Source organism: Elephas maximus, chromosome 24 (genome assembly GCF_024166365.1).
Source record: "Elephas maximus indicus isolate mEleMax1 chromosome 24, mEleMax1 primary haplotype, whole genome shotgun sequence".
In the NCBI taxonomy this organism is placed as follows: Eukaryota; Metazoa; Chordata; class Mammalia; order Proboscidea; family Elephantidae; genus Elephas; species Elephas maximus.
In genome coordinates, this window is record NC_064842.1 from 50,647,405 (window position 1) to 50,661,641 (window position 14,237).

Consider the following 14,237-nt stretch of genomic DNA (forward strand, 5'->3'; position numbering starts at 1 on the left):
TGTTTGATGTCCTTGATGTCATTCCACAACTCATCTGGTCTTCAGTTACTAGCGTTCAGTGGGTCAAATCTATTCTTGAGATGGTCTCTAAATTCAGGTGGGATATACTCAAGGTCATATATTGGCTCTTGTGGACTTGCTCTGATTTTCTTCAGTTCCAGCTTGAACTTGCATATGAGCAATTGATGGTCTGTTCCACAGTTGGCCCCGGCCTTGTTCTGACTGATGATTTTGAGCTTTTCCATCGTCTTTTTTCACATATGTAGTCAATTTGATTTCTGTGTGTTCCATCTGGCGAGGTCCATGTGTATAGTCACCATTTTTGTTGGTGAAAGAAGGTATTTGCAATGAAGAAGTTGCTAGTCTTGCAAAATTCTATTATTTGATCTCTGGCATTGTTTCTGTCACCAAGGCCATATTTCCCAACTACCAATCCTTCTTCTTTGTTTCCAACTTTCGCATTGCAATCACCAGCAATTATCAATGCATCTTGATTTCATGTTTGATCAATTTCAGACTGCAGCAGCTGATAAAAATCTTCTCTTTCTTCATCTTTGGCCCTAGTCATTGGTGTGTAAATTTGAATAATAGTCGTATTAACTGGTCTTCCTTGTACATGTATGGGTATTATCCTATCACTGACAGTGTTGTACTTCAGGATATATCTTGAAACGTTCTTTTTGATGATGAATTCAACACCATTCCTCTTGAAGTTGTCATTCCCAGCATCGTAGAATATATGATTTTCTGATTCAAAATGGCCAGTACCAGTCCATTTCAGCTCACTAATGCCTAGGATATTGATGTTTATGTGTTCCATTTCATTTTTGACAATTTCCAATTTTCCTAGATTCATACTTCATATATTCCAGGTTCTGATTATTAATGGATGTTTGCAGCTGTTTCTTCTCATTTTGAATCATGCCACATCAGCAAATGAAGGTCCCAAAAGCTTTGCCCCATCCACGTCATTAAGGTCGACTCTACTTTGAGGAGGCAGCTCTTCCTCAGTCATCTTTTGAGTGTCTTCCAACCTGGGGGGCTCATCTTCCAGTACTATATCAGACAATGTTCTGCTGCTATTCATCAGGTTTTTACTGGCTAATGCTTTTCAGAAGTAGACTGCTGGATCCTGCTTCCCAGTCTGTCTTAATCTGGAAGCTCAGCAGAAACCTGTCCTCCATGGATGACCCTGCTGGTATCTGAATACTGGTGGCATAGCTTCCAGTATCACAGCAACACGCAAGCCCCCCCAGTACGACAAACTGACAGACGTGGGGGATATTCTGTACAAGACATTTTAAATACATTACTGCAGATCCTTTGAAAATTCCCTGATGACATTTAATGAAAAAAAAAAAAGAAAAGAGCTATGAATCAAATTATGCTTCCTTCTCACATGTTTTTACTTTCTGTAGTTGATACTCCAGATCCGTATGTGGAACTTTTCATCTGTACCACTCCTGACAGCAGGAAAAGAACAAGACACTTCAATAATGACATAAATCCCGTGTGGAATGAGACCTTTGAATTTATTTTGGATCCTAATCAGGAAAATGTTTTGGAGGTATGTGAATCATTTGGGGACTGTTTGATCATTGAAATTCATGTTGAAGAGATGTTTGTCTTTGTTTCCTTACTGCCCTCTTCCACCCAAGTTAGGTGTAATTAGAGTCCAGCTGGGCAGCACATTAGACTAGCTTCTAGATGGTGTACATTGAGTAAAATGTGTGTCCAGTGGGAAATGCAGGCTTTAGGTGGGGCTGGGAAGATTCTTCTGTGCTCTCCTTGTGCTCTGTTATAAAAAAGTGAATCCATGTAAAATAAAATAATTGTCAATTGCCTTTTAAAGAAGTTAAAATAGATTTTTCCAAAAGAGGTATATTTATTTTATACATTAATATTTTCTTCATATTCCAAAATAACATTTCCTCTGAAAGGGGTTAAAGTTACATTTTTGAAAACATGATAATCCATGGGTAAATCAGGAAATTAAAAAAAAAAAGGTAATTATTATTTTAGTAACAAATACAGCACTAAGAAGGAAAAGAGAGATGTATTGTTACCTGTTGAATATTGAGGATCTGAAATGACAGTTCAATATTATCCAAGAATGTTTATTTTTAAATGTGAAAGACTTTAGACACAATTTCCAGAGATTCGTGGGATATGTTATGCTTGTGTTCTATCTACGCTTTACTATTTATACCCTTTACTATTTATAGATCACATTAATGGATGCCAATTATGTTATGGATGAAACTCTAGGGACAGCAACATTTCCTATATCTTCTATGAAAGTGGGAGAGAAGAAGGAAGTTCCCTTTATTTTCAACCAAGTGAGTGACACAATTGTTTTTCATACTTATGTCCATAAAAATCTGTGTATTCTTAAAAGTCGGGTTTAACTTTTGGAAATTTGTTTATTGTTGTTGTTGGTGGTGGTGGTGCTGGTGGTCTGTGTATTTGTTTTTAAAGTGAATGTTTTGTGTTTTAAGGAGAAAATTTTGTCTTCCCTTTTACTTATTGTTCTCATCTTTTTTTATCTTGAGATCTATAAACTGTGGTTGAGGTCACACACTAAGTAAAACAGAGACTTCCATCTCTTTTGTTGCTGCACGTTACAACATTGGGATTAGTCAATGACTTTGGACTCCATTGGCTGACCTATTACAGAACATTCGGGACTATAAAGGGCAAGGCAAAATCTAAAAGGAATGGCAGAGAGAGAGAGAGAATCACAGAGAGAGCTCAAAGAAAACTGCTGGGAAATCCAAACCTACCAAAAAACCAAACCCACTGCTGTCGAGTCGATTCTGACTCACAGCAACCCTATAGTACAGGGTAGAAATGCCCCGTAGATTTTCCAAGGAAATCCAAAGTATCCCCAAATTATATGGTTATTAATAAATTAAGCTTCTGTGGAGGAACATTTTTGTTTTAAATAACCCTGAAATAACGAGGGCTGAAGCAGTGAAGGGTTGACAGGAATATCTTGACGTTATCATCAACTCTTTATTTCTAGGATTGATTTCTCAACTTTTTTGGCATGTCTGAGTTTTGATAGCTTATTTTCCAATAATAAAACCCTAGGGAAGTAGTTATACAGAACAAACTGATTGCATTTTGAATTTTATGAGAAATTAATTTAGTAGTTCACAGTGAGAAATGTAAACAGCTAGTGGGCCAGTGTCCAGAAAGCTGGTTAATGTATATATTTCTTCTTAGTGGTAAAAGCTCTGTGTTTTTGCCCATTTTTGGGATAACATTTTGAATTCCTACACTCAGAAAAACCTTACCTATCCCTTAATTCTCACCTGCAGGTCAGTTTTCCTAACCTTTACCATTTCAAATGACCTTTCCTCCTTTGTGCTCTCATGATACTTGTCTGTGGTATTCATTGGGGGTGAATTATTTATACTGTTCAATTTTTCATCTGCTTCCTATAAACTAAAATCCTATAGGATCAGAAAACCTGAAATATTGAGTTTACCGATCTAGTTACAGAGTTAATACATAGCTTATATTTATTGAATGAACATAGACCTCTTTTAGAAGCCAGCTTAAGTCCAAAGCACGTCTTGGCCAAATCAAGCAATCAGAGTGAACCATGTGCCTTGAGGACATTCCAGTACATGTACACCATGCTGGTCCCTTCAGCTACTCCAGGAAGCATGTCTTGTATCCAGTGTCAGGAAACATACTGCCCACATTTCTGTTGACCACTTTTTAAGCTATTTCTTTCATTCCTTCTACAAATACTTATTGAAGATCTACTATGTATCAATAATTATGCTTTGTGCAAGGAATATAAGAAGAATAAGGTACAGTAAACTCTTCCCTCAATTATTTCCATCTCGGCTAGAGGTAAGGAAAGAGTTGGAATGAGAAGTGAAATTAGAGTGGTACATATATGTGATAAAATAAAATTCCCACACTGTGAAATAAGTATCAATGAGGAATATGTAGAGTGCAGTGGGAACATAGAATAAAGAAATATTGTCTTGTGGGAGGAAGCTAAGGATGACTCCAAATCAATAGATGATTTTGAACAGGTTGAAAAGTGAATATAGTGGTTAACACCTTCACATCTGGGGCTAGGCTCTGTGTTTAAACCGTGTCTCTGCTCCTTAACATTTATTTTATTATGGGGAAATCACTTAACTCCTCTGTGCCTTGGCTTACTCATTTGTAAAAATGGAGATAATATCTCATAGGGGAGTCTATACCAAACCAAATCCACTACCGTCGAGTCTCTTTCAACTCATAGTGACCCTGTGGGGCTGAGTAGAATTGCCCCATAGGATTTCCAAGGCGGTAAATCTTTACAGAATGAGACTGCCATATCTTTCTCCAGGAGTGGCTGGTGGGTTCAAACCACCGACCTTTTGGTTAGCAGCCCAGTACTTTAACTGCTGCTCTACCAGGGCTCCTATTTATATATATATAATATAATATACACTGTAATATGTATTTACATATGATATATTTTCTATAAATAGATATTTAAATGTAATTGTTTAATTATAATTAGATATAATTTAACCCATCACCTTCAAGTTGATTCCAACTCATAGCAACCCTATAGGACAGACTAGAACTGTCCCATGGGGTGTCCAATGAGTAGCTGGTGAATTCTAACTGCTGACCTGTTGGTTAGCAGCTCTAGCTCTTAACCACTGCACCACCAGGGCGCCAGGGCAGGTAGAATTTGTTATATAAAATATAAATTATATAATTACTTAAATACTTTATATAAGTATTTAATTTATTATATATTAAACATAAAAAACATATATTAAACATATAAGTATATAAATAATTCATTATAAACATATGCAAATACCATATACATATATACATTCACACACATACATATAGTGTTTAGAACAATGCCTGGTACACATTAAGCACTATATAAGTGTTTGTTGTTGTTATTGTTGTCGTTATTGTTGTTGCTGCTGTTACTACACCTTAAGAAAAGAACAGAATTTCAGCAGGCAGAGAAGCAGCTCTGAGCATTCTAGGCAGGAGAAATTTAAAAAGTGCAGAGTTTTGAAAGAGAAAAGCAAGTTGGGATACCGTACATCAAACAGTTGGCAGGTACATTCTGGAGCAATGGGGTGAATGGTTTAAAGGTGGTCAAAGGCTAAACTTTGCTGGCCTTACCTACTGCACATTGCTAGGGTAGGCTCTCCATAAATGTTTGTTGAGGACTTTGTAAGCATGGATTGACTTTTCCAAAGTGTAGTGTTTTTCTGCTCCTTAGTCTATGATATAAAGACTGGTTATTAGAGAAGATACTGTAGGAAAAAACACATTTCCTCTTCTCCTGTCATTTCCTATAGTTAAGTGTATAACCCGGGGGCTCTAAAAAAGACTTTTCACATACCTGAATTTAAAGCAGCTTACATAATTATTTTCTTTAGTGTGCCTGAGAAAACAGTTGGCCAAACAGCTTTCCTTCATTACTCTGTTCTGGAGAGTACTTTGCAGTTTTCATCTGAATGACAGTCCTTTGAATTAATGAACTGTGGCGGTAGTGAGGAGAAAGACTGAGTGATGGCACAGTGGTAAGTTCCTTGTGCAAGCCACCAGCCTCGCCTGATCTCGGTCTTCACTTCACAGGAAGAGGACGATCTTCTATCTACACTTTTAACAGGGACCACAAGAAAGAACAGACCAGCGAAGGGAATAACATGGGAAAAGAGTCTTTTAAACAAACCTCGAAGATGGTTGTGGCAATCTGGTAAACTAAAAAGGGTGCTTGGACTTGGCAAAAGCAGAATAAATGATTCAAGCCAACATGTGATTGGCAAAAACTCCTTCAAGATTCTTTTATCTTCCAAAAGTTAATACTGAGTCAATTTAGAGAGATTTCTGTGGCCAGGAAACATCTGGAGAAAGAATAATCAAAAAAACCTGTCGCTGTCGAGTCGATTTCTACTCACAGTGACGCTATAGGACAGAGTAGAATTGCCCCATAGGATTTCTGAGGAGCGGCCGGTGGATTCGAACTTCTGACCTTTTGATTAGCAGCCTGAGCTCTTTAACCACTGCACCACCAATAAGTCAAAACCAAACCAAACTCATTGCCATCAAACCAACTCTGACACATAGCGATCCTATGGGACAGAGTAGAACTGCTCCGTGGGATTTCCAAGGAGCCACTGGTGGATTCCAACTGCCAACCTTTTGGTTATCAGCTATAGCTCTTAACCAGTGCACCACCAGGACTCCAATAGGAGTCTCCAAATGGAGATTGCTGAACCCCAGGGCCTGCTCTACCCATATGGGCTAGAAACTGGGAATCAGGAGACCCAGACTCTCAGTTTGTCCCTGTTTTTTTTTTTTTTTTTATTAACTTCCCTTCAGAATGTTTGAATTGTCATTCTTTCTTTTTGAGTCTTATTTCCTTCATCTCTAAAATGAAAATTTAGATTAAATTGGTTCTAAGATCCTTTCTAATATATAAAATTAAGTGATCTAGAAAAAATAGGTTATTTTTCATCTGCCTGTATTCACTGAAAAGCTATCAATTCTTCTCACTTTACAGGTATAGAAACTAAATAACAATAATGCAATAATTAAAATTTTCATCTATGTAGTTTTATGCTATTTTAAAATACTGACTTGCCAATAGATCACGTGATTTATTGATGTGAGAAGAATTTGAACATTTACTGTGTTCCTAAAATTTCACTCTTAAGAAAGCTGCAGAAAGTTTCCGTCAGAGAATAATCTGTTTAGAATGGAATAGGCATTCATGTGTAAACTGATAACTAATAGAGTAAGCAGTATTATGAGGTATACTTTCACTGAATTTCTTACTTAGAAGTTATATTTTAAACACCTGTTGTGTTCCAGGCAATGTTCTAGGCAATGCCCAAACAGCAGAGGAGATGCAGACAATGTCCTGACTCTACAGGAGCTTGCATTTTGATAGGGAAGGTAAACAGGCAACTACGAGCAAATGGACAATCAACAGAACATCAGCTAGTGATGGGTACTGCGTAGAAAATAAAACAGACAGAAGGTTTAGAGGATGATGGTGGGCAACTGAATTTTGGGAAGTCAAGGAAGGCATCTTTGAAGCATTATAATTTTTTTCCCAAATTCTATTACAAAAATTTTCAAAAAAAATTGAAATAATTGTACAATCATATAACTGCAACCTAGATTCTGTCATTAACATTTGGTATATTTCCATTGTCACAAACCTCTCCATGTATCCATTCATCAAATCATCTTTTTTTTTTTTTTTTGATGCATTTAAAATCTGCAGACACTGGTATGCTTTACTACTAAACACTTCAGCATGTTACTAACTAGAATTTAGTATTTATGCATTATAATTTTAAGTGCCAAAGGAATAGTGCATGTAATATGTGCAATGACAGTTATAAGAAGAAATTATTTTTTATTCGTTTTTAACAAATAACCACTGAGTACCTGCTATGTGGCAGAAATATTTTTAGGCAATGTCTAGTCAGTAATGAACAGAACAAACAAGAATCACTTAAGATAGACAAGAAGCAAGGTAAATAAGAAAAAGATATTTTTCTTAGGTAGCGATAGCCAGTAATAACCAAACCAAACCAAATCAGTTATGACCGCATGTGTGTCAGAGTAGAGTTCTGCCCCATAGGGTTTTCAACAGCTGATTTTTTTTTGGAAGTAGATCACCAGGTCCTTTTCGTGATGTGCCTCTCAGTGAACTCTGTCAACATTTTCGTTAACAGCCAAGTGTGTTAACCGTTTACACCTTCAGGGACTCCAGCTGGTGATAAGCATTAAGTAAACCAGGGAAGGAGGGTGGGGGGCCATGTATAGGTGTGTGGAGGGTGTCACAAACACAGTTCTAAAAATGTGGCTAAGAAAAAGCATGTCTGAGGCTATGGAGGGCAGAAGGCACTGGGAGTAGGAAGGTCCTGAAGCAAGAGTGCCTGGCGTGTTGAGTAACATCCAGGAGGGAAGTATGGCCGGAACACAGGGAAAAAGTAGTCGGAAGAGTGGTGGGAGATGAAATCAGAGAGGTAAAGAAGGGAATGAATGAAGAAGTCGGAAACAAGGAGATCATTCTGGGTTCCACTGGAAAACAACGACTTAAGGTAATCCTTAAAGCAGAGGGTGTGGTTTGGTCACTAAAGGGCAAAAGCAGTCCTGGCTGAGAGAACAGCTTGAACAAAGGCATGGAACTAGGAAGGACAAAGCATGTTCAGGAAATAGCGTCTAGACGAGTTTGACGGGAGCATGAAAGAAATGCATGTACATTGGAATCAGACCACACCAGCCCTTAAATACAGGATTTAGGAATCTGGATGTAATCTTACTGAGAGCAGTGAGTCATGGAAGGTCTTTGACGAGGTAATGGGGGAATTTAGATCAAACAGGGTTTGGCTTTTTCCTCAGAAGAATGAGCAAGCAAAAAGTTAGTAGATAAAAATACAGATAAAGTATGAGATTGAAAGTAAATAAGGTTGATGAAGTTTACAGCAGATGGCTTCTGTGGAAAATGATTAGAATGGGGAGGACAGGGTGACTCAAGGAGTGTGGAGACAGCCTTAATGTGTCAATAAATGTTAAATGAAATGATGGCTTAGTAGCAGTGAGGATTAGCTAGTGTTGGAGAGCATAAGTTTACAGTATCTCCTTACTGTTCCTTAGACAATGTTTTATCACTCAATTTTAGGACAGATACATTTTTTCGAGGAGAAAGACAATGCTAGGGCTGGGTCTGCAGTTTTTGTTTTCCAGGTGGCGTTTATAAAATCAGGGTTATGTTATATCTTTTGGTGTCATCATTTTAGAGACCATCAGAGTTGTCATTTTAGAGATGACACAAGCTGCTGGTTCTGACCCGAGGCTCAGAGGCAGGTTGCCACAGCCTGGGTTCCAACCACGGTTCCCACTACTTGCTAACTGTGTGATGTTGGACAAGTTGTTTATTCTTTCTCTGCCATACATCCTCATCTGTAAAACATGATTTTATATATTGTTGTTGTTGTTAGGTGCTGTCGAGTAGGTTCTGACTCATAGCGACCCTATGCACAACAGAAAGAAACACTGCCCGGTCCTGCACCATCCTTACAATCGTTGTTATGCTTGAGCTCATTGTTGCAGCCACTGTGCCAATCCACCTCGTTGAGGGTCTTCCTCTTTTCTGCTGACCCTGTACTCTGCCAAGCATGATGTCCTTCTCCAGGGACTCATCCCTCCTGACAACATGTCCAGAGTATGTAAGACGCAGTTTCTCTCTCCTTGCCTCTAAGGAGCATTCTGGCCACATTTCTTCCAAGACAGATTTGTTCGTTCTTTTGGCAGTCCGTGGTATATTCAATATTCTTCGCCAACACCACAATTCAAAGGCGTCAATTCTTCTTCGGTCTTCCTTATTCATTGTCCAGCTTTCACATGCATATGATGCAATTGAAAATACCATGGCTTGGGTCAGGCGCACCTTAGTTTTCAGGATGACATCTTTGCTCTTCAACACTTTAAAGAGGTCCTTTGCAGCAGATTTGCCCAATGCCATGCATCTTTTGATTTCTTGACTGCTGCTTCCGTGGCTGTTGATCGTGGATCCAAGCAAAATGAAATCCTTGACAACTTCAATCTTTTCTCCGTTTATCATGATGTTGCTCGTTGGTCCAGTTATGAGGATTTTTGTTCTCTTTATGTTGAGGTGCAATCCATACTGAAGGCTGTGGTCTTTGATCTTCATTAGTAAGTGCTTCAGGTCCTCTTCACTTTCAGCAAGCAACGTTGTGTCATCTGCATAACGCAGGTTGTTAATGAATCTTCCTCCAATCCTGACGCCCCGTTCTTCTTCATATAGTCTAGCTTCTCATATTATTTGTTCAGCATACAGATTAAATAGGTATGGTGAAAGAATAGAACCCTGACACACACCTTTCCTGACTTTAAACCAATCAGTATCCCCTTGTTCTGTCCGAACAACTGCCTCTTGATCTATGTAAAGGTTCCTCATGAGCACAATTAAGTGTTCTGGAATTTCCATTCTTCGCAGTGTTATCCATAGTTTGTTATGATCCATACAGTCAAATGCCTTTGCATAGTCAATAAAACACAGGTAAACATTCTTCTGGTATTCTCTGCTTTCAGCCAGGATCCATCTGACATCAGCAATGATATCCCTGGTTCCACGTCCTCTTCTGAAACTGGCCTGAATTTCTGGCAGTTCCCTGTCAGTATACTGCTGCAGCCATTTTTGAATGATCTTCAGCAGAATTTTGATTGTGTGTGATATTAATGATACTGTTCTATAATTTCCACATTCGGGTGGATCACCTTTCTTGGGAATAGGCATAAATATGGATCTCTTCTAGTCAGTTGGCCAGGAAGCTGTCTTCCATATTTCTTGGCATAGACGAGCGAGCACCTCCAGCGCTGCTTCTGTTTGTTGAAACATCTCAATTGATATTCCATCAATTCCTGGAGCCTTGTTTTTTGCCCGTGCCTTCAGAGCAGCTTGGACTTCTTCCTTCAGTACCATCAGCTCCTGATCATATGCTCTTGAAATGGTTGAATATTGACTAATTCTTTTTGGTATAATGACTGTGTATTCCTTCCATCTTCTTTTGATGCTTCCTGCATCATTTAATATTTTCCCCATGGAATCCTTCACTATTGCAACTTGAGGCTTGAATTTTTTCTTCAGTTCTTTCAGCTTGAGAAATGCCAAGTGTGTTCTTCCCTTTTGGTTTTCCATCTCCAGCTCTTTGTGCATGTCATTATAATACTTTATTTTGTCTTCTCGAGAGGCCCTTTGAAATCTTCTGTTCAGTTCTTTTACTTCATCAGTTCTTCCTTTTGCTTTAGCTGCTCGACGCTCAAGAGCAAGTTTCAGAGTCTCTTCTGACATCCATCTTGGTCTTTCCTTTCTTTTCAACGATCTGTTGCTTTCTTCATGTATGATGTCCTTGACGTCATTCCACAACTCATCTGGTCTTCAGTTACTAGCGTTCAATGGGTCAAATCTATTCTTGAGATGGTCTCTAAATTCAGGTGGGATATACTCAAGGTCATATTTTGGCTCTTGTGGACTTGCTCTGATTTTCTTCAGTTTCTGCTTGAACTTGCATATGAGCAATTGATGGTCTGTTCCACAGTCGGCCCCTGGCCTTGTTCTGACTGATGATATTGAGCTTTTCCATCGTCTCTTTCCACAGATGTAGTCAGTTTGATTTCTGTGTGTTTCATCTGGCAAGGTCCATGTGTATAAAAGTCACCGTTTATGTTGGTGAAAGAAGGTATTTGCAATGAAGAAGTCTCTGGTCTTGCAAAATTCTATCATCCTATCTCCGGCATTGTTTCTATCCCCAAGGCCATATTTTCCAACTACTGATCCTTCTTTGTTTCCAACTTTCGCATTGCAATCACCAGCAATTATCAATGCATCTTGATTGCATGTTTGATCAATTTCAGACTGCAGCAGCTGATAAAAATCTTCTATTTCTTCATCTTTGGCCCTAGTGGTTGGTGTGTAAATTTGAATAATACTCGTATTAACTGGACTTCCTTGTAGGTGTATGGATATTATCCTATCACTGACAGCGTTGTACTTCAGGATAGATCTTGAAACATTCTTTTTGACAATGAATGCAACACCATTCCTCTTTGAGTTGTCATTCCCAGCATAGTAGTCTGTATGATTGTCCAATTCAAAATGGCCAGTACCAGTCCATTTCAGCTCACTAATGCCTAGGATATCGATGTTTATGCATTCCATTTCATTTTTCGTGATTTCCAATTTTCCTAGGTTCATACTTCGTCCATTCCAGGTTCCGATTATTCATGGATGTTTGCAGCTGTTTCTTCTCATTTTGAGTCATGCCACATCAGCTAATGAAGGTCCCAAAAGCTTTACTCCATCCATGTCATTAAGGTTGACTCCACTTTGAGGAGGCAGCTCTTCCCCAGTCATCTTTTGAGTGCCTTCCGCCCTGGGGGAGTCATCTTCCAGCACTATATCAGACAATGTTCCGCTGCTATTCATCAGGTTTTCACTGGCTAATGCTTTTCAGAAGTAGACTGCTGGGTCCTTCTTCCTAGTCTGCCTTAGTCTGGAAGCTCAGTTGAAACCTTTCCTCCATGGGTGACCCTGCTGGTATCTGAATACCAGTGGCAGAGCTTCCAGCATCACAGCAACACACAAGCCCCCACAGTACGGCAAACTGACAGACACCTGCCTCTTAAAACATACATGGAATAAATACATGGCAAGTGTTTGAACACTGCCTGGCCCAGTAAGCACTAAGTAAATATTATATGTCCTCATTATAATTGTGACTGGCCAGATTGAATTAAGCATTTGCTATGCTTCATTAAGCAGATTTAACTGTCAGACTTACTTTTTTGTTTGAACTGATTGATCAAAAATGAACTGTCATTTAAATATGGTAGAGCTTGTACACTTACTGATCATTTATGTCAAGATAGTTCAGAAATGTTCTATTTGTCTATCGCTGCATATATCAAGTGTGGCCTTGTGCTACAGTAGCCCATCTAAAAAATTATTGTAGTGAAATACATATAAGAGAACATTTACCATTCCACCCATTTTTTTTTGTGTGTGTGCAATTCAGTGACATGTTGCCATGTTGTACAACCCTCACCACTATTAGTTTCTAATTTTTTCATCACCTTTAGCATGAACTCAGCACCCTTTAAGCAGTACCTCCTCATTTCTGCTCCCCAACTGCCCCTATTTAAAAACAAAAACACATGGGGCATGAGTAAAACTCTACTCTGAGTAGAACTGCGCTCCATGGAGTTTTTAATGACTGACTTTTCAGAATTCAGTTGTCAGGCCTTCCTTCCAAGTTACTTTTGGGTTAGCAGCCAAGCACATTAACTGTTTGCACCAGCCAGGAACTTCTCACCCACCCCTGGTAACAACTAATAAACATCTTTTCTCTATGAATTTGCCTATTCTTTCTATATCTTAGATATTTTATGTAAGTGGTATCATACAATATTTGCCCTGTGTGTCTGACTTGTTTCACTCAGCATAATGTTTTCAAAGTTCTTCCACATTGTAGCATGTATGAGAACTTTATTTCTCTTTATGGATGAATAGTATTCCAGCTTCTGTTTATTTATTTAGCTGTTCGTGGATGCTTGCGGTGTTTTCACCTTTTGGCTATTGTGAATGCTGCAGTGAACATTGGTGTGCAAGTATCTGTTTGAGTCTTGACATCCAAGTCTTTTGGATAAAGACCTACGAGTGGAATTGGTGGCCATTTTAAAGTGTAATGATATAGTGTCTTCAGAATTCAGTGTGTTTTGAGTAAAAAAAATAGCCCACTTTAAGAGAACCATGGAAATGCTTAGGTTTTGAAGTAAGGCAGAGAAAGATTATGCTTTTTCTTGATTTTTCTGGATGAGATTAGTTTATGTTGGTGATTACTTTGAAGGAGGTAATCGCTAAGTTTATATTGCACAAGGGTTTTAATTTACCATCTTTTTATAGAAGTTGATGTTATTGTTTAAAAATAGTCACATACCATGGTTCCTGTGTTATCTGTCTAATTTTGGCTGATTGCTTTCTTTGATTGCTGCTTATTCATAATTCATACTTGAATGAGGTGGGTAGTTCTATAGAAGAGGTAGTGGCAAAGTTTAAAAAAGAATTGCTGTTTCTATGGTGAGTTGAGTATGTTAAGTTATAATCAGGATGATTGAAGTGGGAATATATGTATTCATGTGAGAAGACAAAGACTACAATTTGGGTGAGTTAATGAGACAAAATGAGGTTTGGAGGGAAAACAAGACAACTATATAATTTTGGGAGAAAAGCAGGAACTCATTGGCAAGGACATGACTGCCTCATAACTGATGCAGGGCAAAGTTCAAACTCGGGTCAAGCAATTCCTGGCTTGAATAGTGAATTCATTTTATTTCCGATGCTAACAATGGAAATTTAAGGGAGTCTTTTCTTTTTTTTGGGGGGGGGGTCATTCTGCAATCTATAACTTTTAAATTATAGGGCATTTTAGAATGCTCTTGTGTCCTTGGGATTCTTCATTTGGCTTTAAGTACCATCACGGAGTAGAACACATTCAATTTATTCACCACCGTATACCCAGCCTGGCAGCCATTAGGAACGTGAATTATTTCTGGATGAATAAATAAATAAAGGCACTTATGGGAAATGCTGAAAACCTGGGAAGTGCCCAGACAGGTGTAATGAAAGTAGATGAGGTTTAGAAGAG

General features: G+C 38.5%; 1 protein-coding gene across 2 annotated transcripts in view; it reads left to right on the forward strand.

Moving 5' to 3' along the window:
• Positions 1-14,237, forward strand: part of PLA2G4A (phospholipase A2 group IVA) — a 166,091-nt gene that overhangs the window by 64,576 nt on the left and 87,278 nt on the right. For both annotated transcript variants that reach the window (XM_049868059.1, XM_049868060.1), the window contains exons 4-5: positions 1,419-1,567; positions 2,226-2,339. In XM_049868059.1, coding sequence (XP_049724016.1) covers positions 1,419-1,567; positions 2,226-2,339 — 263 coding nt within the window. The remainder of the gene's footprint in view (positions 1-1,418; positions 1,568-2,225; positions 2,340-14,237) is intronic.